This window comes from Mastomys coucha, unplaced genomic scaffold (assembly GCF_008632895.1).
Source record: "Mastomys coucha isolate ucsf_1 unplaced genomic scaffold, UCSF_Mcou_1 pScaffold9, whole genome shotgun sequence".
Classification (NCBI taxonomy): domain Eukaryota; kingdom Metazoa; phylum Chordata; class Mammalia; order Rodentia; family Muridae; genus Mastomys; species Mastomys coucha.
The window spans coordinates 21434128-21461426 of record NW_022196915.1 but is presented as its reverse complement, the minus strand read 5'-3'; the positions used below and the strand labels follow the sequence as shown (position 1 = coordinate 21461426).

At 35.4% G+C, this 27299-nt stretch overlaps 1 protein-coding gene across 3 annotated transcripts in view; it reads right to left on the bottom strand.

The window, feature by feature from the left end:
* Positions 1–1054: 1054 nt before the first annotated feature.
* Positions 1055–27299, bottom strand: part of Wapl (WAPL cohesin release factor) — a 68104-nt gene continuing 41859 nt past the window's right edge. For 2 of the 3 annotated variants that reach the window (XM_031362909.1, XM_031362911.1), the window contains exons 6-19: positions 26738–26890; positions 26329–26465; positions 25556–25667; positions 22470–22697; positions 18986–19097; positions 18177–18274; positions 15817–15893; positions 12925–13100; positions 12366–12481; positions 11734–11898; positions 9911–10118; positions 7826–7914; positions 3966–4061; positions 1055–3401 (exon numbers count right to left, since the gene is read on the bottom strand). In XM_031362909.1, the coding sequence (XP_031218769.1) occupies positions 3336–3401; positions 3966–4061; positions 7826–7914; positions 9911–10118; positions 11734–11898; positions 12366–12481; positions 12925–13100; positions 15817–15893; positions 18177–18274; positions 18986–19097; positions 22470–22697; positions 25556–25667; positions 26329–26465; positions 26738–26890 (1833 nt within the window). In that variant the 3' untranslated portion in view covers positions 1055–3335. The remainder of the gene's footprint in view (positions 3402–3965; positions 4062–7825; positions 7915–9910; positions 10119–11733; positions 11899–12365; positions 12482–12924; positions 13101–15816; positions 15894–18176; positions 18275–18985; positions 19098–22469; positions 22698–25555; positions 25668–26328; positions 26466–26737; positions 26891–27299) is intronic. The other variant, XM_031362910.1, reaches the window with a different exon arrangement.

Here is a 27299-nt window from a genome sequence, read left to right as displayed (position 1 = left end):
CATTTTTACCTTTTTACAGTTAAATAGTAAAAGGAAAAAAAAACTGTTAAAAACGAACACTTACTAAACATTAAATTTGGGACATTATAATTCTTCACATTTATTTAATCTACACAACCATCAAGTAGGTTGGTACTGTCTCCCATTTTTCAATAAAGGAAACTGGGTAAATTATAGTTTTAAGAATTTGCTCTAGGCTGGAGAGATGGCTCAGTAGTTAGGAGCACTGACTGCTCTTCCAGGGGTCCCGAGTTCAATTCCCAGCAACCACATGGTGGCTCACAACCATCTGTAATGGAATCCAATGCACTCCTCTGGTGTGTCTGAGGACAGCAGCAGTGTACTCATACACAGAAAATAAATAAATCTTTTGTATACTCTACATCTCATGATTACAATATGCTCTTTGGAGAAATACATCAATCTGGCCTAAATTATGTCTTATATCAATACTTCATTAGCATTTGCTAATGAAGAATCAGAATTTGCTCTTAAAAAAACAGCAACTACCAGAGCTGGGAATCAAACTCCATGTGTGTGATTTAGGTCTTTTCAAGTCAAGAACCTGATCATCTGTCCACTCTCACACATGTCTTACACTTATATATGTGTATAAATGGGGAGAGGAAGTGGGTAATTCAGGGGAAAATCCTGAAATCTAATCTTGTAACTACAGCAAGCAAGGCAAGGTTGAGAAATCTACTTGTAAATGTAAAAATCTTTAAGGCTGACATGAAGAAAATAGTTTAAAGGCTTAAAAAAATGGCTATCAAACCTCAAAAGCAAAGAAATTTAGTCATATTCAGAAAGCCAAAAGTTTTCAAGTAACATAGAGGGCATTCTAAGGATTTAACTATACACTCAGAAAACCACAATCCCTAACCAGCCCAAAGTACTAATTGGTTACATCCATTCTGACCAGTACTTAGAAGTACATAAAGTATTTAAGAAAAATTGGACACTTATGCTCAAATGACACGGTGTGCTGGCCTTATCAAGTTTTGAGACTTCTTCCTCCAAAACAGGTCAATAGACTTATGTTAAAGACAACATGTGTATTTAAAGTAGCAATTTTATTTGAGTTAAAATTATTTACAAAAACCCAAAGACATACTTCATGAAACTGGTACAAACTATTTTTTCCTGCCGTTGGCTTTTGCTCCAAAGATCACAGCTGAGAAATACTGTATAAAATAAAAATAGGATTGGATTCAGAAAAGTATCCTACTGTTCTAATATCCAACTGGTAGTATTTACAGAAATATTTACAATGGAAAAAGGTTACCTTAAAACTTTAGTCACTTTGCAAGTCAGCCTCAAGTACCCTAGAATGAGAGTTCTCTGAGGCTAAAACACAGAGACGCACCACAGTTGGTAAGGCGAGGTCTTCCTCACAGCCCACCCCACCAAACCTGCATCTCATCAGTGCTTGACAATTAGTTAGTATTTTTAAAACAAAACAAAAACTGTTAAACACTGAGGTAAATCAATTATCAAATGATCACCAGTGTAACAGAAAAAATGTAATTCGCCCTGATTGATCTCATCCAGCTATTAACTGTTCTGTTCCTTACCATCTGCCACAGTCAAAAATCTGTTCCCCAAATCCAATGATTAATAAATATCAATGTATTTTAAAACAATTAATTAAAATATATCTAAGGATATTTGTGGACATCATTTACCAGTATGCTTTAAAAAAAAAAGTTCACTAAATTAGTTTGGTACTCAGGGCAAATACAGTCTCAATGGTTCCCACATTACACTGGCATACTGTGTTCCTAAAAGGTGATGGGTAGGGGTTTGGGTGGGTAGAAGGAAGAAAACAATTTGCCTAGAGTCAGTTACTTCCTTATAGATTTCCCAACAATCTGCATTATCAAAAATAGGAAGACAATAGAAGGCAGCCACTGCATTTAAAAAACATTACAGCTGGCACTGATACAAGAGCCCCGGTTTGTTACTTTATACAAGGAAATAACAAAGTCTAAAAAGAGTCAAAATTAGACTTTTAGCTATTTTCCCCAATACACACCAAACTAATATTTTTATGGCTTCAAGTTTTACAAATCCAATGAAGAAACATGATGTAACTATCTGAAAGGTAATTAAAAGTATTAATGAAACATCTCTGGAAAGCCTGCCCTCAGGCTAATTAATAAAAAGGGAGAAAATGTATAACCAGTGGTCTGAACAATACGAAAAAAAAAGAAAAAAAAAACAGCTATGAAATTTACCCTATAAACCATGTTCTGTGTGTTCCACAACCGTTTTCTAAACAATTGCTCTATGAACATAGAATCTGAATAAAAAAGGGTCTTCTCTACACCAGCAATTTTAAGGCTTTGCGTTTATGCAATTGATCCTGTCACTCTATAGAAGAATATACACGCTATCTGGAAAAACGGATTCCACATTGGTGTTTTAGCTTCCTTATTATATTTACTGAACTGAACATTAGAAAATATATCTAGAGAACTTCCCTCAAAACTTAACAATGTTTCAAGAGCCTCCCTAGCATTAAGTGTAAACTACCCTGGGTTTGTCTATTTTTGCTTAATTAATCCTTTAACAGGGCACATTATCTTATATAATATAATATTCCCTCAAACTGTTATTTGTTTTCTTGTGCCTATAGCTATGACACATAATGGTATGACATTGAATATGGTCATGGTCTCAGAAGTGAAAAATAGTTCAACACCCAAACCTAATCAAGAATAAAAAAATATACTATTAATCCCTTGTGTCTTTGGATTCCATCTCATTTTAAATATAGACAGTAGTTCAGGGAACAACAACCAAAAAATTCACAAAATTATTAAAAGCTTTATTTACGATTGGAATCATTCAACAAAAAGCAAAAGCAAATGAGCCTGAAAAAGGACCTAAGCTGTTGTCTAGAATGTCCTCAGAACATTCAATACCTCAGTAGCTAAGCTGCCTTTGCACCTGACTGGCATGACAACAGTGGCTCAACATACACAGCAGTTGCACTAACAGCAGCACAAATTTCCCCCTTTAAACCTTGCCCAAAATAAAGCAAGGAAACAAGGGAAGGGTGTAGACTCTGCCAAGTAAGTGTATTTAAATACTGCATGGGATTGTTAACAGCCTGAACCTTTTCCCTCATTTTTGATAGCTGCAGATTGATGTAGTAACTGTCATTTAGCAAACGCAGAATGCATGATGAAGAAATCAGGTGATCATAAAAATCCAAACACGAATGATACTGATGAATGTTCTTGGTATATCTTCAAGGACTTCTTTCATGTCTTTTCTTTGTCTAAGGATAGCTCCAGCATTACCAAGCACCTGAAGCAAAGGTAAAGCAGCTAGCAATGTTCCAAATATTCAATCACTCTAGAGATAGACTTCTGGCCTGTTGTTCCAACAGCACACTAAGAGAAAGGAGAGAAATGATGGTTAATACTTAACAAAATGTTAAAAAAAAAAAGTATGAAATAAAGTCTACCTAGTAAAGAGTACACTGAAATTAAATCATTGCCTAAGTAATACAGCATTTTGCCACAATAGTTTTCTGTTTGTGGGTAACATCATCCCACAGCCCAGAAGCACAGTTGGAATAAAAGGAGAAAGCAGATACATAGGCATTCTCTATTCTCTATTATTATCTCTATTCTCTATTACCGTAGGTGGTTGGTTCTTCCACCCTGTCCTTGCCACAATCGATTAAATATTTTAGAACTATAAACCAAAATGAACCTTTCTGTAAGCTGCTTATGTTACATATTTTGCCACAGGGAACACTATAGAATTATTATTTTCACCGTCAAATATTACATTGAAATTGAAAAGCACACAAATTAGCCAAGTCCCACTGGTCTAGTGCTGGTCCAATGGCTGAAACATGAGGATTGCCGGCCTGGGTTACAGTGTTAAGACTGTCTGGAAAAATAATCAAAAACTCATATAAACTGCAATATACAATAAAAGTTACTTACGGTAAGATTCATGAAGCTTAAGAATTTTTTAAGCATCTCTGTCATTATGGAGAAATCTCCTTCTGGAAGATATTCCCTTACTGTAGTTACATTGATCTGAAGAAACAGATTAAAGACAGTCAAGCTGGTGGTAGAAAATGATACTGTAACTCACTTGATGCTGTTGGCTCTGCTACATATCCTGTCCTAAGCACCTACAAAGGACCCCAAAACACATAGGTTATTCCCAATCTGCATTCACTTACCTACCTATGTGCATGCACATTCAGGTCAATTCCCAACTCCATACCACCCTACCCACAGAAAGAAATGGAAAATGACAAAGCTAGCAAAAGTTACAAAGAAATATCTGTGAATATTTAGTTTTGAAAATGCAAAGAAAGGTCTGAAATAAACTGCACAGTTAAATATGTAGACAGACTCTATGCACAGAGCTGCTTATAAAACAGAAAGATGAAAGAAAATTCTCCATGCTACAAAGGTAAATTAGAAGAGAAGAATTAACTAAATCTTTAAAACATATCACTTGGGATAAATTATGGGGCAAATCCAGGAAAGGTGATTATTTTTTATTTGATTATCAGCAAAACCAGCACCCTCTCTATTTTATTAATGTGTGTGGGTGTATGTATGTGTATATCAGAAAAGATGTAATAAACTCCTAAAATAGGGGCTACAGAGAAGGTGTAACAGTTAAGAACACTAGCTGTTTTACCAGAGAATCTGGGTTTGATTCCCAGCATCTACATACATAGTGGCTCATAATTGTCCCTAACTCTAGTTCCACTGGATCTAATACCCTTCTGGTCTCCAGGCAAAAGACACATACTTGATGTACAGACATACATGTGGAGTATGCTCATTAGTTTTCTGTCAACTTGCCACAAACTAGAGTCACCTTGGGAAAAAGAACTCCAATTACACTGCTTCCATCAGATTGACCTGTAGACAAGTCTATGGGGTGCTTTCTTCATTGATAACTGAAGGGGCAGGCAGTACCACCTCCAGGCAGGTGGTCTTGGGTTATATAAGAAAGAAAACTGAGCAAACTAGTTAGCAGGATTCCTAGGAGTTTCTGGCAACTTCCCAACATGGAGGACTGTAAACTCTAAGATCAAATAAACCTTTTCCTCCCCAAGTTCTTGGTCATGATCTTTTTACAGCAATAAAAAGAAAACTACCACACTGGCAAAACATCCATCCACAGAAGTTTAAATTTAAAAACCTGCTAAAATAACCATGATCTACAAAAGTAGTTAGTACCAGTCATCACATTTAAACCTCCATAATGGTGGAGAAAAGAATGGCTGAGGTAACTCTGAAGGACTGCTCAGTAAAAATGTATGTCTCTATGATAAAGAATAAATAGCTCCCATGATGTGAATGAAAGCCCTTCATTAGTTCAAATTCTTTTTTACTCCTATATAGAATTAAACATTTATAGTGGCCATAAAAAGGACATTACAACATTCATAGTATAGGAGGTAAATAGAAATAATATAGCATGGACTATTTGAAAAGTGTAATAGCTATCCAAAAGGCATGCTGGCATTGCTAAATAAGAGAAGCAGGCTTAACTGTATTGTATGTTCTTAAAGTAGCAAGTAAGTCCACCATTCTATTGCTGTTGACAAGACAGAGACAGATAAATTACATGATTAGCAAGAGCTCTGAAGAAAGCTAGATCTTGTGGCACTGTGCAAAGAATAAAGAGAGGCATGAACCAACAACAGCAGCGAGGAGACTGACCACTGCAAAGTAACAAGTGCAAATGGGTAGTCAAGTAGCTATGCTATCAGACTTTCCTAAGCATGGGGCCACAGAACAAAGGCAGCTTACTGCCCATAAGTATACAAGTGTGCTTTATCTCTTTCACTTCCACAATGGGAAAGCCAATTCACTTTGTACTTGTGGTAGCATTGAGTTTTCTAATTATAAGGATTGACAAGGCAACTAATACACCATATCAGTGGCTGTAAGACTCCACAAAACCATCAACACATTCAGAAACCCCCTTTTAGGGACACAAAAGCTACAGATATCCATAATGGTCATATGTCAGACAAACACAATTTAAAGATCCATTACCAACACATTCAAACACGACTGTCCCAATGGTTAATCACAACAATTAGAAATTAAGGCAATTACTACTGACTTTTCACTTATCTACCTGTGTCACATATTCCAAAGGGAACACTAACAATGATTCCAATATCCTATTTACAGTGTTGTTTTGATGTTCAGATTTGATTTTTCCAACTTCAACAGACTGTCCAATACCTAGAACCTCCATTTCTGTGTGACTACCAACTTATATAGATACATATTTCTCAGGGATAACTCCTGATGAACATAAGCTACTAACATTTTCCTAGCCTAAAACTGGTTAAGAGGAAAGTATGTGGCCCAATGCTTAGCACCAGATAGATGTTCAGTCCAAGGATGTCTTTAAAAAGAAAACGAGGAGAAGGTACTGTGGGACATTATTTGATTAGATGGGACCTTAAGTATGGTCACTTACGACCATATCAAGTGCTTTTTATACATATATATATATATATATATATTTTGTTGTTGTTGTTGTTTGTTTTTGTTTAGTTTTTTTTTTTTGTTTTTTGAGACAGGGTTTCTCTGTATATCCCTGGCTGTCCTGGAACTCATTCTGTTGACCAGGCTGGCCTCGAACTCAGAAATCTGTCTGCTTCTGCCTCCCAAGTGCTGGAATTAAAGGCATGTGCCATCACCACCTGTATTTTGAAAATTTTTAACTGTACGCATATACGTATATATGTGTATATATATGTGCATATAGTGCAGGTGCTGTTAGAGGGCAGAAGCATTGGACACCCTGAAGCTAATCTCATAAATGGTTATGAGCCACTTGACATGGGTGCCATCACATCCCAATCCCCAATCCCCTGAAAAGCAGCAAGTGCTTTTAACAGCTGAACCCTCTCTCCAGCCCATGCTGAGTGCTTTTAACCAGGGAAAAGGATGATAAAACCTGTGCAGGACAAGTTACTCCACTGAGCCACTAAAATGGGTCAAATTTCACTTGGCCAGCTGAGCATAGGTTTTAAACTCTCCCTTCTTTCACATCAACTACAGGTACTAGCAACAAGGACTTAATCATCCATACCAAGAACTTCCTTGTTATAACAAAATCATTCTTTCTTTAGAAAGATCCCGAAAAGGTCAAGAAATACTTTGAAGTCTTTATTTTAATTTCTTGTATGTAAATCCTTTGGTATGACATTAAAAGCATTTTAATTAAGTTTTTGGGAGACAAGGTCTCTAAGTTCAAGTAGGTCTCAAACTCTTTTTAGCCAAGAATAATCTTTCTGATCCAACTACCTTCATTTCTCAAATTGTAGGCATAACTGCCATAACCAGCCTAGGTAATAATAGGGTCCAAACCCAGGGCTTCAGGCACACTAATCAAGCACATTAGTAACTGAGTTACATCCTGAGCCCCCCAACCCCCAGCATGCTTTTTATCATCTTTAACAGTTTGAGTCTGACTGGTATATCAGTTGTAAAAAAGCCATAAAGACCAACAATCTACTACATCTCAAATCTTGCTATAAAAGTCTATAATGCAAAGGAAATAAAGATGTTCACATTCTATTTTAAAAAGAAGTTTTAAAGGAAGCTATCGACATATTCTTGACATCTTCCACAGGGAAATAAATAAAACTGTTTAAATAACTATACAATCAGCCACTCTTCTGAAATAAAAAGTATGTATGAACAGGGAAAAGTTTTAAACTAAGTGCATTAGGTAATTAATGGCATGAAGCTGTTGCACCAATCTTTAAAGATACATGAGGTACTTCTGAACTAGTCTATTTACTTACTGGACTTTCCTGGCAGAGACACCCAAGAAGCAGAGCTGTGTAGGAGGCCACGATGCAATCCTCCATGTGTTTGCCAGCATGCTGAAGGGCTGAAAACAGTGAAATAAGGAGTTATTACAGTACAAAGCTGATATAGACCCCATAACATCAATTACACTCTTATCACCTTAAAGGCTACTAAAAATGATGTACAATTCCTTATCTCAATTTTTTTTTTTTAAAAAAAATGAACTCAAAATGAGTAAGGGACCCAAATATAAAAACTGAACTGCAATATACTTCAAATATTGGTTTTTAGAAGGTCACCAATAACAAAGTGAAAGGCAATTCACATAAAGGAAGTAACACAATCATTAATCTGGTAAAAATGATTAGAATGTATCAAGAATTCTTTCAATTTAACAACAAAAGACTAATAACAAGATTAAAAAGTAGGCATGAGACCCAAATAAACACTTCTTCAAATATATAAAAAGGAGCCGGGTGGTGGTGGTGCACACCTTTAATCCCAGCACTTGGGAAGCAGAGGCAGGCAGATTTCTAAGTTCGAGGCCAGCCTGGTCTACAGAATGAGTTCCAGAACAGCCAGGGCTATACAGAGAAACCCTGTCTCAAAAAACCAGCCCCCCCCAAATCATATATACAAAAAGACCAAAGAACAAATAAAGATGTTACAAATAATCAGTTTTTAGAGAGCTATAAATGAAACAAAAAGGTTTTCATCAATTAAAATGACTAGGAAAAATAACCTTCAAGTAATCCTGAAGGTGTGAATAAACTGGAACCCTTATATATTGTTGATAGGTTGGTGTTACCATACTGGAAAACAATTAACATCACTATACTAGTGAAAAAGTAGAAACAACCCAAAGGGATACAACAATGCACAGATAAACAAGATGGAGTAAGACTACGAAATGCCTATATGCAGTCATATGCATATATATGTACATACACACACACATATATATAATATACTGCATATATTATGAGTATGACTATCAAAACAAGAGACATAGTTCTGACAAATGCCACAAAATGCATACAACTGAAATAAATTATTGGACTACAGGTCTTCAAGTAAGAGATTGAGTATCAAAACTTAGGGAAGGAGTAGGCTAACAAAAAGAAAATAGGATCAGCATCAGTCTAAGTGGAAAATATTGAGTATATTAAATTTCAGAACCTTAGTGGGGCAGTGGCAGCCCAGGCCTTAATTCCAATACTCATGAGGGAGTTCTTGGCCATTACAGGCCAGCCAGGTCTACAGAACAAGTTCCAGAACAGTCAGAGCTATACAGAGATTGTGTCTCAATAAACCAAACAAGAAAGCCCAAAAATCTCAGAGGTTTGGTTACAAATAGCTATTTTGCAGAATTTACATATAAAGTAAATATAATTCATAGAAATAGTAGGTAGTCCATAAATTCATTAGTAAAGATAGTACCTCTAGCTAGGTATGTATTAGTCTTTCCCTAGTAAGCTCTGAGAACTACCACTGTAAATTTTGATGGAATACCTTAGTTTAAGGTGAGGCAGATAGAAAAAACCTGAGATACTCATCCTCTACTGCTTTAGAAACCTGGTCTTATTTAGAAAAAACCCAGGCTGACCTCCAAGTCACATTCCTCTGCCTCAGCCTATCTCATGCTAGAATTATAGATAACTGTGCACTATCATGCCCAACTTAGCTGTTGCTCTTTACAGAGTAAAGCAGAAGTACCACACAAGAAAAGTGATCTCTCACTGACACACACCATACTCAAAGACAGGAAGAATTACTGAAATTCCAAAGCTTAACTAGACAAACTATAAAGACGTTAACTAAATTATAAAAATATGCGAATCAAATGTTTAAAAAAAGAAACCTAAAGCCAGGCAATGGTGGTGTACTCCTTTAATCCCAGCGCTTGGGAGGCAGAGGCAGGCAGATTTCTGAGTTTGAGGCCAGCCTGGTCTACAGAGTGAGTTCCAGGACAGCCAGGGCTATACAGAGAATCCCTGTCTCAAAAACAAAAACAAAACAAAAACAAACAAAACCCATTATTCTCACTGTGACTATATTACTACATCAGATTAACATGCCTTTATTAAGGTCGAGTTCTTCATCCTCCTCTTCCTTCTTCTGCTTCTCCTCTGCACCGTCAGTCTTTTCAGTTGATACCCACTGTATTTCTCCACTTGTTTCTTGCCACTCTCCACTCTTATCATGCTGAGTGGTGGGAGCATCTTTGATCAATTCATCTGTCTTACTTTCTGCCAATTGTGCTGCTCTCTCTCGTTCGAGAAATAGCTGACAAAAATTATTTTTGAAAATCATTAAAGAGATATCAACAGGTTAGTCAATCCTGAGGTCAGCACTAAACACACATGACCAACACTAAATGATTTCAAATGATTGCATTTATAAACTTATACACACACAATTGTAAAAGACACACATATAACAATTATAACTAAAGAAGTGAGAGGGACACAGGAGACACTAGAAAGATATTGTAAAAAAAAAAAAGAAATTTAAAGACATCAAGTACTAACATGTACATAGTGTGATATTTTGTTTTAAATAAGAATATCTGGTTTTAAAAAAGCTTTTGTCCTACATTTACTGAAAACCAAAACTGAAGTATAAATGCCGTTTTAAGTAATCTAGTAACAATTTATATTGTGTTTCCAAGATTGAAAGTCTCATAATTATCTTTAATCCAGGTAACACTTCCAAGAAAATTAAAGGGGAAACAAAAACAAAATAAACAAAAACAAATTAAAAAACCCCCACCCAGGGGTTGGCGAGATGACCCAGCAGGTAAGAGTACTGACTGCTCTTCCAAAGGTCCTGAGTTCAGATTCCAGCAACCACATGGTGGCTCACAACCACCCATAATGAGATCAATCACCCTCTTCTGGTGAGTCTGAAGACAGCTACAGTAAATTACACCGGAGCAAGCGGGGCCGGAGCAAGAGCGGGCCGCAGAGGTCCTAAGTCCAATTCCCAGCAGCCACACACATAATGGCTCACCACCATCTGTACAGCTACAGTGTACTCATGCACATAAAATAAATAAAATAAATCTTAAAAAAAAAAAATCCACCCATTTCTAAAAATTAAAAAACAAATTAATAAGCAAACCTACACATACTGGATGAATTAACCGGAAGACAGAACAATGACAAAGCTAAAATATAAATAATTAATAAATACAAAAGTTCTTGCCCGGCAGTGGTGGTGCACACCTTTTAATTCCAGCACTTGGGAGGCAGAGGAAGGCGATTTCTAAGATCGAGGCCAGCCTGGTCTACAGAGTAAGTTCCACGACGACACAGAGAAACCCTGTCTCAAAAAAACAAAAAACAAACAAACAAACAAACAAAAACAAAAACAAAAACAAAAAAAAGAAAAAGGAAAAAAAGTTCTCAGGAAGAACTAGGTCTTAACATCATTAGCATTCTTATCACTGGAAGTATGTAAGGAAGATTATTCATATAGTTCCTATCTATTTGGTATCCATACAGACAAGAGAACATGCCAAAGTCCTTGCCTTCAATTACTTTTTCCTTTTGTTGCTATGGTGTTCAACACAAAAAGTACCTAATATACCCATTCGCACTATTTGGGAAAAGTACTAATTTACTAGTGAGAATTATCTAAATATCAAATGCTAAGCCGACATTAAGAGGTGTGCTAAATATACAGACTTTGAAGACAATATGTACAGGATAATAACTTTGACAAAACAAAAGAACATTTCTCAAAACTGGTCCAAGAACCAGCCCCCACCAAGGTCCTAGGGACCCTGTCAGGGAATCTGGACAGTAAGGCTGAGGAGGTCAGTTTGACTTCTTTCATTTTCTGAGTGCACAGTGAACCTTGTAGAATTATGATATGGAATTATGTTACTGCTCCTCACCTGTACTAAAGCCTGAACAGCATGAACTTGTCCAGCTAGCCTTAAACTATGATCTCCTTCTCCACTAGAGAAGGAGGAATCAAAGGAACAGGATGTTTCCATGTTGACAAGGCAGTGTCGATTCCGGGCACTATACTCCACCAGGTTAATCAGTAGACCCAATCCCTATAAAACATTTAAAAATATAATCATCACACATAAGAACTTAATATAATAAATATAACTTATTGTCAAGTAAAATGTTAAGCAGCATTTTTCCACTTGCAACCATTATGTACGACACCATTCTTTCTTTTAGCTGGCTTGAATGAACCACAGAACTGTCTTCCTACTTCTGTAGTTTGGCCTGGCCTTGACTCATGGCCATCCTCTTACTCCACCCTGTAAAGTGCTAGGAGTACAGGCAGGAGCCACACTTAGCTCCTTCAGTTATCAACCACCATTTTCAGTTTATACTTCTAAGTCTATGAAGGATGTTTTAAGAACAGAAAAATATGAAGATGTTTATAAGGATCCACCAAAACAACACAGAATATATTAGATGACAGATTCTTAAATCCAAACTAAAAGAAAGTTTCATCATCTAAAGACAAAATAAAATACAATTACAAAGTGACCACACTTCAACTCACCAGCACTCGAATATCAAATCTCTGCTCCTGAGGTAGGTACTTTGGAACCTGAAGGACACAGTTCATCGCTGTGCCTATGAGTCCTTCTTGTTCTCCTGTCTTTGTGCTGCCCCACTCTGAAGAATGCAAACAAAAACCTTCCTGGTAACATTTATAGTCACGTTAAAATGATTTTTTTGTTCTTGAGTTTTGTTTTCCTTTCCTTTCTTTTCTTACTCCTGGTTTTACTCTAATCCTGCTTGACCTGAACCTTGCTCTGTAGTTCAAACTGACTTCAACCTCATGGCACTTAGCCTCCCATGCCTTAGCCTCCCTCTGAAGTATAGTGTTCATAACTATACTCAACTACTAAGCATTAATTTAAAATTTTAATCTTAAAATGACTATTTCTTTAATGAAATATGGGGTTTTGATATTTAAAGGTTAATTTACTAGGCATTCTAAGAGTTCCTTATGACTATAGGAGTAAGGTAATTACATTAAGGAATATTATAAATCATTATATCAAAAATAGAATAGCTTATTTCCAAATGCGACATAATAAGAAATTACTACTTACCATTGTCATTAGTTAAATTGAGTAATACTCCAATGATGGCCCTCATGCAGTCCTCCACTGCTTTGCCCACATGGTTAGTTACATTCTGGTAAGGCAGAGGTTTACTGTCTGCTATACATATGCTATTCTCAGCTCGGTTATACTGCTGAATCAGGTCTTCACAATGCTGTAATGCTCTTAAGAGAAAATAAAATGTATATTATGGTATAATAAAAGTTAGACAATTTCTCTTTACTGGGACCTAAAAAAATGATCAGGGTTTTTTGTTTTGATTTCCTGTTTTGAAAGTTACAATGTTAATATCTAATAATGTATCACATGTGCTAATAATTTTGCTAAATGCTAAATTTTGGTATACTTGATCACTATAATTTCTCTCTAAAGAAAGTTAAAGTTGTAAGTCCATTCCATGTTGAGCATGGTGGTTCATGTTTATAATCCCCACTATAGAGGAGGCTGAGGCAGAAGGATTGTTTTAGCCTAGGAGTTTACTAGCTGGGACAAAAGAATAACATCCTGTCTCAAACCAAACAATTAGCACCACAACAACCAACAGGGGAGGGGGGAGGAAGGAGGAGGGGGTGGGGGTGAACCCCATAAAACGAACTTGTGTTACTCACATGAGCTGTTATATTTTATAGACACCTCAAATACAAAATATATCACCACAATGCTCCCGCCTATAAGCCCTGAAGAAATAATGCCTGTTCTCAGTTCCACTTAGTTGTTATTTAGCAAATAAGGAAGAGAATGTTTTCTTAGCAAGTAGAGTATCATATATAAAGGTCACTTGATAAAGATGACTATCAAATGCCTGACATACATTAAGACAAGTCATTATTTTTAATTGAGGAACATTAACAGGTCTTCTGGCAGCTACATCCAATGATTCCCAAGTTTGACACATACTAACAAGGAAGTAGAATGCTAACACAGGTCTATCTGTAAATTTTGATTATTTTTAATAAGTGTGTTTGATGGGTATGTGAGCAAAGATTCCATACCACCCATATGGGGGTCAGAAGACAACTCTGTAGAGTAGATGCACTTCTTAAAGGTTTGCATGGTTTCTGGTCAAGTCTATACTGCAAGTATCTTTCCCTGCTGAGTCATCTCTACAGCTGCCAAAGCATCTTTCATCCATCAAATTCACTACTTTTTTTTCAAGTCTAACACAGATCAAGTAAACTGACGTCAGTTTATTTTTCATTAATTGCATACCACATAAAACCTTAAAGAAAAATTCTATACATTTAATCTATTCCTAGCTTATTTTTAATATGCAATGAGGAAATCTTATAACGTTCCTAATATTTTACAAATCTTTGGTTAGAACGATGTTCTTTTATGTTCAAACCCAAACAATTTGCTTTTTTAATGTTTGAGGATGTTGACAAAATTTCCCTGTTGCTATTAGTAACTAAACTGTCTGTGCTAAGTATTAATAAGTACCTATAAGGGTTTTCTTGAAAGCTACAGGTAAATGCTATTTACCTGTACATCCAATTCTGACTTTTATCACCACTTCTAAAGACATTTCACAAGAAAACCCCATGCAAGAGATGAAATCTGTCAAATACTTCCTTATGAAGGCAATTCTCAGGGATTAAGAAGCATAAGAAAATAACTTTAAGAGCAGGAACAATATACTTTTTTTTAAATTAAAAAAACAGAGTAGGAATGAATGACCACTTGGCTGGTATAAGCATAGGTTCCATCTCTACTGCTACTACAAAATAAACCAATCAACCAACCCAACCACCACCTATCAAATAAAATGCAATGAGAAACATTTAATCTTCAAGGAAGTTCCTTGATAAGGAAGAATTGCTTATGTTAAGGATAATCATGTGCTATAAAATTCACAAAAGCACAATAAAACCGGAAATGGAGATGATATAGCATTTGGGTTTGCTTCAAAATAACACACACACATACACACAAAGATGAGGTTATACACAGAAACAAAGCTCAGCCATGTATTTATTTATTCAAGCTGAGTAATAAGAGTTTAATCATACTATTCAGCCTATACTTCTCATAATTTGAAACTCTCCAAATAAAAGCTTAACACACAGATAAACCAGACCATTCACACTAAAATAGTTTTTATAAGGAAATTTACAAAGACAATCAAGGGTCATATAGAATTGCAATTTAAGATTCGCTTTTCAAAGCAGAGACTCAGAGTAAGTTAAATCCCAGTGGCATGATGGCTAAGATAAAGGCCAGAGAACTAGGACAGAGAGAGCAAAATCTAGGACAGTGATACCAAGAAGAAGCTGTTGTAATCAGACAGAACCAGGACTAGAGACACAGGAGCATTGGGGGTGACAACATTAGCCTAATTGTGATGAAGGCTAGACAGGGAGATGTACAAAGATCTGGAAAATGAGATAAAATAAATGACAAAAATGGAGTTACAATCCATTTCAAAACAAAAGGCCTAAAATATTTACCATTGACTATATACTAAGCAATGTTCTACTAGGTTTACATAAAGAATTTGACTCTTTCATATATATTGTACATATATGTTAAAATCACTTCAAATGTATTAACAAACATGTCATCTTTTATGTATTATATACATTGTAAAAAATGTATATATGGTAGTATATGTTAAGATATATCTACTTGTTTGGTGATGAAAACCAACCTAGTGCCTAGGCACAATTCTTGCCCTTCCCATAAAGAACAAGTTATTTGTCCAGGGTTAATATAAAGGAGCTTCAATACTCACCAAACCATTTTACCTCAAGAATCTACACTCTTAACTTTTTATCTATAATGTACGTATTCATAAAACTCAGTCAACACATTTTAAGAAAAAATAGAATACATCTTTATTTTCTGAGTTTTAAATAAACAATTAGAGTTTATAAAACTTACTTAGCTGATGAAATAATGAGTTGTGAATCTTTATAGGCTATCAAGTAGCTTTGATTCTCTGGATTATGCACTGTTACCTAAAAGGAATGGATATAAAATGACTATGATATTCCATAATTTTCATTTATATAATACCACACTTTTCCTGACAACTTAAAATATAAAAAGATGAAACAGATCTTGCCATCTAAGGACACAATTTCTTAAACTCCAGTTTTGACCTACAGAGATGTAATTAAATATGAGGACAACAAAAGTTAGCAGCACAGAAAATTTTTCAGTGTTATCAATAACCAAATTCATTAAAAATCAAATATAAATGTATAATGAATCCTAAAGTGTTGTTTGAAACGGTTATCACCATGGCTCATTTAATGAATTCACTTAGTTCTACGATACAACATGAACATTTTGCATCATGTGTGTTGTCATGCCACACACTGCTCAAACAGCTAAGAAACATGTCTGTTTTATGTTACATACTATAATAGCACAAAATTTTCTCATCTTATAAAAATAGTCACTTGATTAAATATAACAAACACTTTTAATAGTTTCCTCAGTGTGTATCAAACCGGTATACCTCTGGGTTGTAAACTGTCAGAATGACTGACTTTAAAATTTGCTGTTTAACAGCTGGGCATGGTGGTACAAACTTTAATCCTAGTACTCAGGAGGCAGAAATAAGGTGGATCTCTGAGTCTGAGGCAAGGTTGGTCCACAAAGCAAGTACTAGGGCAGTTAGGACTATATATAAAGACCCTGTCTCAAAAAACAAACTAACAAGTCGGGCAGTGGTGGCACATGCCTTTAACCCCAACACTTGGGAGGCAAAGGCAGGCGGATTTCTGAGTTCAAGGCCAGCCTAGTCTATGGAGTGAGTTCCAGGACAGCCAGGGCTACACAGAGAAACCCTGTGTAACAAAACAAAAACAAACAAACAAAATAAAACCCCTAAAAACTAACAAACTAACCAACCAAAACAAAAATCAAAATGTTAAGATTATGTCTTGGGTTCAATTTTAAAACTTTTTTGTATTATATGCCTATTTAGTATAGCTAATATATTGAGGTTCACATTAAAATTTACTGGGCAAAAATGAGTTGTAGGTGGCAATGTTTATAAAGCCCTGATACAGAGAAACACCTGTACAACCTATAGCTTCAATATTTAAAACAAGAGAAGTACTGATCAGAATGTAGAACACATCTTTAATTTTAACACTCAGAAGGCAGGCTCATCTATGAGTTAAAAAACATCCTGGTCTACATAGTGAAGTACACGTCAGCTAAAGTTACATAGGGGATCCCAACAAAAAACTACTAATTTATCATAAAATAAAGACATCACTCTCATAATAACTTACTCATAATTGTCAAGTACTTCGAAATGCAAAAGACGACCTCCAACGTACAAACTTGATACTTTAAAATTCATAAGTATATTTAAAATATTTTACTTTTTAATTTAATGTCTATTTATTTATTTCTTTGTTTTGAGATATGATCTCTACATAGCCCTGGCATTCACTATACAGCTCAGGCTGGTCTTGAACTCACAGAAATCCACCTGCCTTCCAAGTGTTGATTAAAGATGTGTGCCAATATAGTCAGCCATTTAAAATATTTTAAATAAAGAAATAATGTATAACCTAGTAAACAGCACCCTAGAACGAACAATTTTATTTGTGTTTGCCAAGAGCTCTTCCATGTTTTGAAAAGTGCCTAAACAATCTACTTTATCAGCAATTATACATTCTAAAATTCACTGTCAGTAAAATTGTAGCCTATGTGAACTAGGTTAAGTCATTCAAAACAAAGACCAAAACATACTTACTGTCACCCAACAGTGTTATTTTCCAAAGTCAAATAAATATTTTTAGTTGTGCTTATAATCTGACTCAAAAACTAAAAAGAAAAAAGTGTACTAACTAAACAAAACCATGAATGTGTGTTTGATAAACAAGTTAGTATTTTAACAAAACCAGATTTTTGTATTAAGAAAATTATAGTCATGTACATGTAAACAAACTTCTATGCACCTTTGATTTGAAGCAATAATATACAAACAAAAGCTTTTGGTTTGAGACAGGGTCTTATTTATGTAGCCCATGCTGGCCTTGAAATCACAATCTTCCCTCCCAGTTTTAGATCACAAGTATATATCACCATATCCAGCAAAACAATACATTTCTTAAAATGATAAAATGCCCATTTACTAACAGTTGGTTTTGAAAAGAATCCTTACAACTTTAATTCAGATAGATAAGCAAAGGTAAAACCCCAGGATATTTAAAACATCAGGTGGTTAAACAATCACAAGTAAAGATAATTCCCCTCCTCCAGCTGTCCATACTTACACTCTCTAAAACTCGTAAACATCTCTCTGCTCCCCATAATGAGGCCACTAGTTTCTCTTCATCCTCATCTCTACTTAAATGATCCACACACTCTTTTACTAGACAAAAACAAATGGACAAAAGTTAGTATATAAAAGTTCAATAATTATTTCTTAGCTAACATCAAATGTTACCTACACACATGCTATCAATATACTATGAATATGTATATGCTGGAATGAGAACATAATTTTATGCCTGATAAATTTATGCCTAAGTACAATGGTTTGAAGGATAATGGGCTCCATAGGATCATGTATCTGGAGGCTTGATCAATAGTTGTATGACTGTTTAGGAAGGATTAAGAGGTATGGGCTTGTCAGAGGAGGCCTGTAATATGGATGGGCTCTAAGGTTTCAGAACACTCAGGACATTCGCAGTTATCTCCCTCCCCACATCTCATCTCAGTGCTTATATAAAGATGTGAACTCTTAGCTACTGCCCCAGTGCTTGCCTGCTTACTGCCATGCTGGTCATGGACTCACCCCCTTAAACTGAAAGCTCATAATAAACTCCTTCTATAAGCTGCCTTGATCACAGTGTCTCCAACTGTTGTGCTTGTAAGACAGGGTTTCTTCTCTATGTAGCCCTGGCAATCCTGGAACTGGTTTTGTAGACTAGACTAGGCTGGCCTCAAACTCAAAGATCCACCTGCCTGTCTCCTAAGTACTGGGACTGAAGTTATATAACACTCTGTATGTGTGCATGTGCATACACAGACTTTTATCTACAGAATGTATGTATGTATGTACGTACATATGTATACACACCTTTATCTACAATATGATCCAGACCACCCAGAAGCCGGAGCTCTTCTTTAAACCAATCTCCTGCTCGTTTGGAAGTAAGGGACAGCAATGTCTCCATAGCTAAATGACCAGTCTAAAAATCAGAAATACCATTAATGAATACTGAGTGCAAAATAATTCTTTTTCTTTTGTCCTGATGTTTTTGAGACAGGATTTTCTGTATCCTGGCAGTTCTGGAACTGACTCTGTAGACCAGGCTGACCTGGAACTCAGAGACCAGCCTGCCTCTCCCTCAAGAATGCTGGAATTAAAGGTATGTGACACCACCACCAGGTTAGAATAATTCTGAAGCATTAATTTTAGGATTTATTTTTCTTTACTAAAATGCAGTAAGTAAAAAATAGAATAGGTGAATAAACTAATTTTATCAGAACAGTCTACACTAAAGAAACTGTGATTTAGCAGGGTAGTGGTGGCACACACCTTTAATCCCAGCACTTGGGAGGCAGAGGCAAGTGGATTTCTGAGTTCCAGGACAGCCTGGTCTACACGGTGAGGTTCCAAAAATCATTTAAAAGTAATCTATTTTTTTGTTAGTTTCATATAATGCATAATAGGTGTGGCATTATTGATTTTTTTTGTTTGTTTCTGATTTTTCAGTGTAAGCAGCCCTGGCTCACTTTGTAGACCAGGTTGACCTTGAACTCATAGAAATCTGCCTGATTCTGTCTCCCAAGTGCTGAGATTAAAGTTATGCACCACCACACCCAGCTTCTTTTCCTTTCTATAAATAAATATATTGGATTAACCTACCAAAAAGAATGTAATAAGATAACTTTTGAGGAGGAATGTATGGGAATATCAATGGCCCTAAATTTTCAAACTCAATGGTTATTAATTTAAACAGCCTGACGTTACAGAGTGGTAACGATTTGGGTTTATATTTTTTCTGAACATAGTAAACATGACCATTTTCCCACATACTTATCAGTGAAACCACATTTTTTCCTCCACTTCTCTGCTCATTATATTTTTTATTTTCCTGTACAGATGGCTCTTTTTTAATCATATTTTGCCTTAAACTTTATACTACAGGATTATGTAGCAGCTAGGGTATTCCTGGTCATAGCAAAAGTGTGTGTATATATGTATATATGCACTTGTGTGTGTGTGTTTGAGTATTTTTCTTTATGAGCCCACGGTTTTAAAGCCTAAAGACACTTCCTAACAGAGAGTAATCTGGTTCTTGATGTAATAAAGGAAGTTTAGGCCTAATAGAAGAAATAATCAGCAGGGCTGAAGGAAGTGATGTAGTTATCCTTAGCCTGCTAATCCCTTGCAATGTACTACTCATTTAAAAAGAGGAGTAGGAAGAATAGTTAGCAAAGACTGAAAAAAAGATTTTATCTGTCCCACGAAACCAACCCAAGCTTAAACACTTTAAGAGAAAGCTTTTCACCTTGTCATGTATATTTGAAATGGAATATATATTACTTAAAAATAAAACAAGGTTTACCAATGAGAATCTTAGATTACAAACTTAGATCTAAACATTTTAATAAGATTTTTAGAGACAAAGAAATTCTTGTTCGGATAAATAATTAGAATCTAATATAACAAAATCATTCAATTGGGTTCATTTCTCATTTTAGGTCCTGCAAATAGTAATTTAATGACCAAATTTATCAGCTCATAAGTCTTAACAGTGAAGTTGAAGCCTAATGCTACAATCTTTAAGAAGAGCATAAGATGTTTATATTAGTAAAAACTCTTATATTTCAGGCTATATTCATATTCAGCATATATAAGCTAACTTTTGGAAATAACCTATTATTTTAAGCATTTTTACTTCAAGACTAAAATAATCATCTAGAGCAAAATCACCAATCAGACTACTCTGCTAGCCATTAGCACTGTAGCCCTGTTAAAAATCTTATCATCTCCTCATGAGTTATCAACAGCACAAATATATTTAAAAAGGATTTTTGTTGCTTTGGTTTTTTGGGTTTTTTTTTTTTTGTTTTGTTTTCTTTTTCAAGACAGTGTTTCTCTGTGTAGCCCTGGCTGTCCTGGAACTTACTCTGTAGCCCTGGCTGGCCTCAAACTCAGAAATCCACCTGCCTCTGCCTCCCAAGTGCTGGGATTAAAGGCGTGCGCCACCACTGCCTGGCTCGAAAATCACAAGTTTTAAAAATAGAATAACATTGCCCAAGTCCCAAGCCAGCCTAAAGGTAATAGACAGACTGTGGTGACAGAAAGGGTAATCCATGTGCTAAGGACAACTTTTTTCCAATCCTAGAAAGTACAAAGCACATGTGCATTTTGGATCTGAGTTTTAAAGTGGGCTTTCCTCCCACTTGTAATTTATTTTGTTCATAAATCCCTTAACAAGTCTAGAATAATTGAACAGAGTGAGAGTCCTCAATCACTATGACTACTATCAGTGGTCTGGAAAATTTTGTGGCAAATGTTGAAGTCTTCGAAGTTAAGCAGTCAATAAAAAAAAAAAAAGTTTTATCTTTAAAAAAAAATTAAGTTATAACAATTATCTTTTTTTTCTCCTCAAAACCTTGGATTAAATATTAGACTGGCCTCGTAAGCATTTAGATTATCATCATCCATTGGGGAATGGTGCTCAGAATGAAGGTAAACACTAGCCATAATCCTACAATGAGGCGGGACACTGCTCCAAAAAGGACAAATGGCTCCAAAAAGTACAGAATTTCTCCTTTTAGCCTCCAGAGATACCTTAGAGAGTCTAGGAAAAAAACAAAACAAAACAAAACAAACAAACAAACAAAAAAACAAAAAAAACTTGTTTATAAATCCCCCAAATTCTAATTTCTACAATTGAGAGAAAAATTGCAGTTGCTAACAGCAAAAGTGTAAGAAGAAAAACATTAAGCAAATTAAAAAGAAAAACAGCTATTTATTAGCAAAACCAAAAACTAAGAAAGGCTTAAATGCAGATGAGCAAGGTTAGGGATTTCAGGAGTGTGCTGGCTAATTTTAAGTCAAACTACAGTTATCTGAAAGGAGGGAACTTGTCTGTGGCACATTTTCTTAATTAGTGACTGATAGGGGAGGGCACTATCCACTGTGGTGGTCCCGGCTTGTGTACGAAAGCAGGCTGAGTAAGCCACGAGGATCAAGCCAGTAAGCATTATTCCAGGGTCTCTGCTGCAGTTCCTGACTCTGCAACAACTCCTGCTCCAGGTCCCTGCCCTGATTTCCCTCAGTGATGGACTGTTTCCTGGAAATGTAAGTTGAAATAAATCCTTTCTTCCCCAAGTTTCATGGGTCATGGTGGTTCACCGCAGCAACAGTTACACTAACTAGAACAGGAAATGATTTTCAGAGCTAAACTTTAGTAGGAAACATTGTCAACGAAGGCCATAAACAAGACTGTTGAAGGTTAAATGGTTTGTCAAAACCCACAAAGCCACTGTAACTAGTCAGACTTTCTAAATGTAATCTTCATTTGTTATAGAAGGAAACAACCCACCGTTATATTTTCTAGATCAAGATGCTTATTGTGCACAGTTTCACAGAGTCTTCGGATTTTTTCTTTGATCTTGTTCATATCTTTTTCATTCAGTAGCTTAGCTGAAGAAGCATCTTGTTCCAGCTCCAAAAGCCGAATCATGAGATCTAGGCTGGCCCTATCAAGATCCATGTTCAAACGATCTCTACTCAATATGTACATGAGAGCAGCTGTACAGAGGGACAGATTCTTGAACAGACCCCAAAAAAGAAACATTCATGAAAGCAATTACTAACAACTTCAGAAACAAGGACATTACTGACATTTATAAGCTAAAATGTCTAAAATTCCTATTGCTCGTTTTGATGGAGACCTTGATAATTCTTGATTCACTGCTCTTTCAAAATATCCTAGGGAAACATATCTATTTGATAAATAGATGCTGATTGAAAGCCGTTTTTTTCCTATCATCCTTTGCTAATGAATTTTCAACTAGAATATAAATATTTCCTTTTGCAATATACTTTTAATGTTCTTTGTAGCATAAAGACATGTCAAGTTTTGTTTTCTTTAAAAAAAACAGTAATGTAAATGATTATTATATTTGCATCAAAACACAATTTTTCCTCTATAAAGTATAGACAACTGAGCTTACCATTAGAATACAAGGGACTGAAATAAATTTAACTAGGGGACTGAAGAGATTACTCAGCAGTTAAGAGTGGGCACTAGTTGTTCTTCCAGGGAACCCCATTTCTATTCCAAACACTCGCCTGGTGGCTATCTCTAACTCTAGTCCTAGGGGATCCAACACCATCATCTGGTCTCTGCAAGCACCAGGCACACACCTAGTTCAAACATACAAGCAAGCAAAACACTCATAAACTAATTAACTTTTCTAGACAGGGCCTCACTAGCCTCAAACTCAGAGGTCAGCCTATCCTTGCCTCCTCAGTGCTGGGATTAAAGGCATAAATCCATTACACCTGCTGGATTGATTTTTTTTTTTTTTTAGTTTTTCAAGACAGGGTTTCTCTGTGTAGCCCCTGGCTGTCCTGGAACTCACTCTGTAGACTAGGCTGGCCTCGAACTCAGAAATCCACCTGCCTCTGCCTCCCAAGTGCTGGGATTAAAGACAAGTATCAGGCTTGTTTCATTTTTTTGACAGGATCTCATATAACCCAGGCTGGCCCTGAACTCATTTCGAGTTGAGGATAACCTTGAAGTTTTGGTACTCTGGTCTCTTTTCCTAAATGCTAGGATTACAGGCCTGCATAATACCTGGTTTATGTCATACTAGGGGTCAGACCCAGGGCTTAATGTTTATTAAGCAAGCACGTAAACTAACTGAGGTACATTCCTACCACCCAGTAACTGTTTTTAATAAAACATTTAACAAAATGTGCTTAAAATACTCAAGGTGTATTTCTTAATGTTAACACAATCAGTCTTCGATAGACAAATACCCTAAGAATACAAAAATTCAACGAACCATGCACAGCTCAAAAATATAAGAATTATACTTGTATTTAATATATATAAACCTTTTCATTGATATTATTTCCTAAATAATATAAAAACTACAAACATAACATTTAAATTTTAGTAGATATTCAAGGTAACCCAGAAATTACATTGTAAGGGAGGATATATAGGAATGTATAAGTATTTAGTCATATCATGCTAGAACCAATCTCCCACTGATATCGAGGGATGGCTGTGTAATACTGTGCATTTGGGATAAGCCAATATTTGAGGTAAGTCTGTATTTATTATGTTCAACAATATAATGTATATAATTAACCACTTGATTGTGACTTTGAATTGTCCAAAGTACAGATTGTCTAAATACTGTTTTCTGTCTTTATTTTTATCTTTAAAACTTAGGGTGTGTGTGTGTGTGTGAAAAAGAGAGAGAAAGAGAGAGAGAGAGAGAGAGAGAGAAAGAGAAAGAGAGAGAGAGAGAGAGAGAGAGAGAGAGAGAGAGAGAGAAGGGGGAGGATGTGGTGCTCACACATACCATATAGGTATAATTGCTCAAAAAGACCAGAAGCTTGGAGCAAGAGTCACAGGTGGTTGTGAGCTCCTTTACATGGAAGAAAACCAAATCAGGGCCTTTATTGCTGAATAATCTTTTCAGTCCCCTTGATTAAATGTTTATAAAGCATTTTTCTGGAAATTAGAATGTCACAGTGAAGACTGTAAGAATGCACTAAGAAAAAGTTATGTCTTAAGTCTATACCTAACTGGTCAATGAAGCAAACAACACATTTCTTGTGCCTTGTCCTCATTATTCTGTGTCTAGTATAACCTGGGTACAGAGGAATGTTCACTCACTTTTATTTCATTACTTTTAGAAGAATTGGTATTAGATTAATTTTGTGCCACTCAATTTTTTATTTACAAAGTAATTTCTTTTCATACAAGGCCAACTCAATATATCACTGTCAGGTTTGGCAGTGACTATTTTCTTCTAACTTATGATGACATTAAGAGTTAACTTTGGTTGATTAATCTTTACCATTTATTCCTTTTCACAATGCAGCTATTTTCCAGAACCAACAATGAGCTAAGTATTTTAAAGTCATGGCTATATCTCTTAAAAAAAAAAAAAAGATTTATATTTATTTAATGTATATGAGTGTTCCATCTGCATATACACCTGCATACCAACAGAGAGCATCAGACCCCATTACAAATGGTTGTGAGCTACCATGTGGCTGCTGGGAATTAAGTTCAGGACCTCTAGAAGAGCAGACAGTGCTCTTAACCACTGAGATATCTCTCTAGCCCTATTTCAAATCCCTCTTCTATGCCATTACTATCAAACAATACTTAAAAACTTATAAATAGAGGTAATCATTTTATAGTATAAAATATTCAGTAAAATATGTTAACTGACAATTGAATACTATTTTAATATAAACAAACTTTTCTTATGAAAAATGTCTTGAAAAATGTGATAAATAAAGCAAAAATGTATGGCTATCATCTCTACTTATCAAGCAAATAAAATATGAATATTCAATGAAGGTATTTTCTGATATAGACAAAAACTAAAATGTTTTAATAATACTTCTCAACCTCAGAAACTTAAAAATACCTACCTGATGGTGCTGGGAATCATCCAAAGTTTTAAAGACCATTGCAACCATTCCATGTGCCCTCAGATGCATTCGAAAACTGGGCATGGCACATTTAGTAGCCAAGCTGATAACACTAGAAGGAAACAGACTGTGTTAAGGCAGCTAGAAACTTCTAGGACATTAGCTGTAGTTTGCATAATTCCAAAGAAGGATATAGAAGGCTTAAAATATTGATAACACAAAATATAAAAACCACGGGCAAACCAAATTTTTAAAACATGTACCAGGCTTAGAATATGAAATGGGCATACTATATTTATAAAAATGAATAGTATGTTTCTGTTGTGTATTCTTCCAATCACCAATTCTAGTTCCCCTTCATACTTATAATACTGTTATTATTTTAAAACTAGTAGTTATATTTCATTGGATATATTTTAACTGACCATAGATAATACAACCAACTCAAGGTATACAATCTATCACCATATATAAAAGATGACCACGTCACTGCTCAAATCAATCTATCACTCAGTGGCTGAAATTCTGAGACTAAAAACAAAACAAAACAAAAAAATCCATCTCAGATTATTTAGTATACTATTTAATCTTTTAGCATCTGGAAACTGAAAAGCCTATACCATACAAAAAAGGAAACATTTTAGCATATCACTAATTATCAACAACAAAAATTTTTAAATGCCTAGCTTTATTGACAAATTTAAACCCATCCAGTTGAAAATCTTAATGACACAACATGCACGGCATTATAAAATGTACAATTAAGATCTTACCTAAGGCAACGTGTGTTTAGAGGCTGAGTACTCTTTAAGCCACTTAACAAGTATTCAATGTCATCAGTGAACTCTTGATTTTCACCAAATTCCACCACATCATTGAAGTGCTTCACGTGCTGAACAACAGTATATAACTGCCAAGAAAAAAATAAGCCCACCTCTTTGTAAACTTTGAACTAGCATATTTAAATCTATAGACTCACTGTATTTAATAAAATGCCTATAAAGTCATTCATTAGATGGCAACAAAAATGTTTTTGAATCACTAGTATTGGACAAGTAGAATAAGGTACGTTTGTGGTTCAGACTGTGGCTAGCAATGTAGTGATATTTGTTTAAGACAAAAGGCTAATTGTTACACATAGAAATCTATCCACGTGCAGGGAAACGGTATATGGCTGCTTACTTCTTTGTCTTCTTTTCTGCATTTCAGTGCAGTAACTATTTCTTGGTAGGGCTGAGTAGGTATTGTCACAGTTTTTATCACTTTGAGTGGTGGTGCAGGAGCCTTAAAAACTCCATCATCTTTTTGATTTGGTTCCTTTGAAGACAGCCTCACCTATTAATAAAGGTATTAAATTAGTTGTTCTAAGCAAATATATTTTAAAAGGTAACATCTTGTCTATGTGACAAATTTAGCTTTAAAAAAGTAAATGAAATGTTTTTAAGGGGGAAGAGGGAGGCTGCTGAAGGTCCTAAGCGATCATTTAAATTCCATGCACTACTAAGACTTAAATTTTGATTTACACACAAAAGAACCACTTGTGAAATACTTCTGGCTTTTTAAAAACTTCACATTTCATATCATTTCTTTGCTTCCAGGACTGTTAACAGAATAAAGAACCACAATTGCATGCATAAGTAGCACTGATAAGCAGTTAAGACAGGGCTTCAAAACACTACAACAAAGGAATCACAGAAGCATAGGAAACTAAAGCAACATAGAACAAAAATAAAAAGTTGTAAAA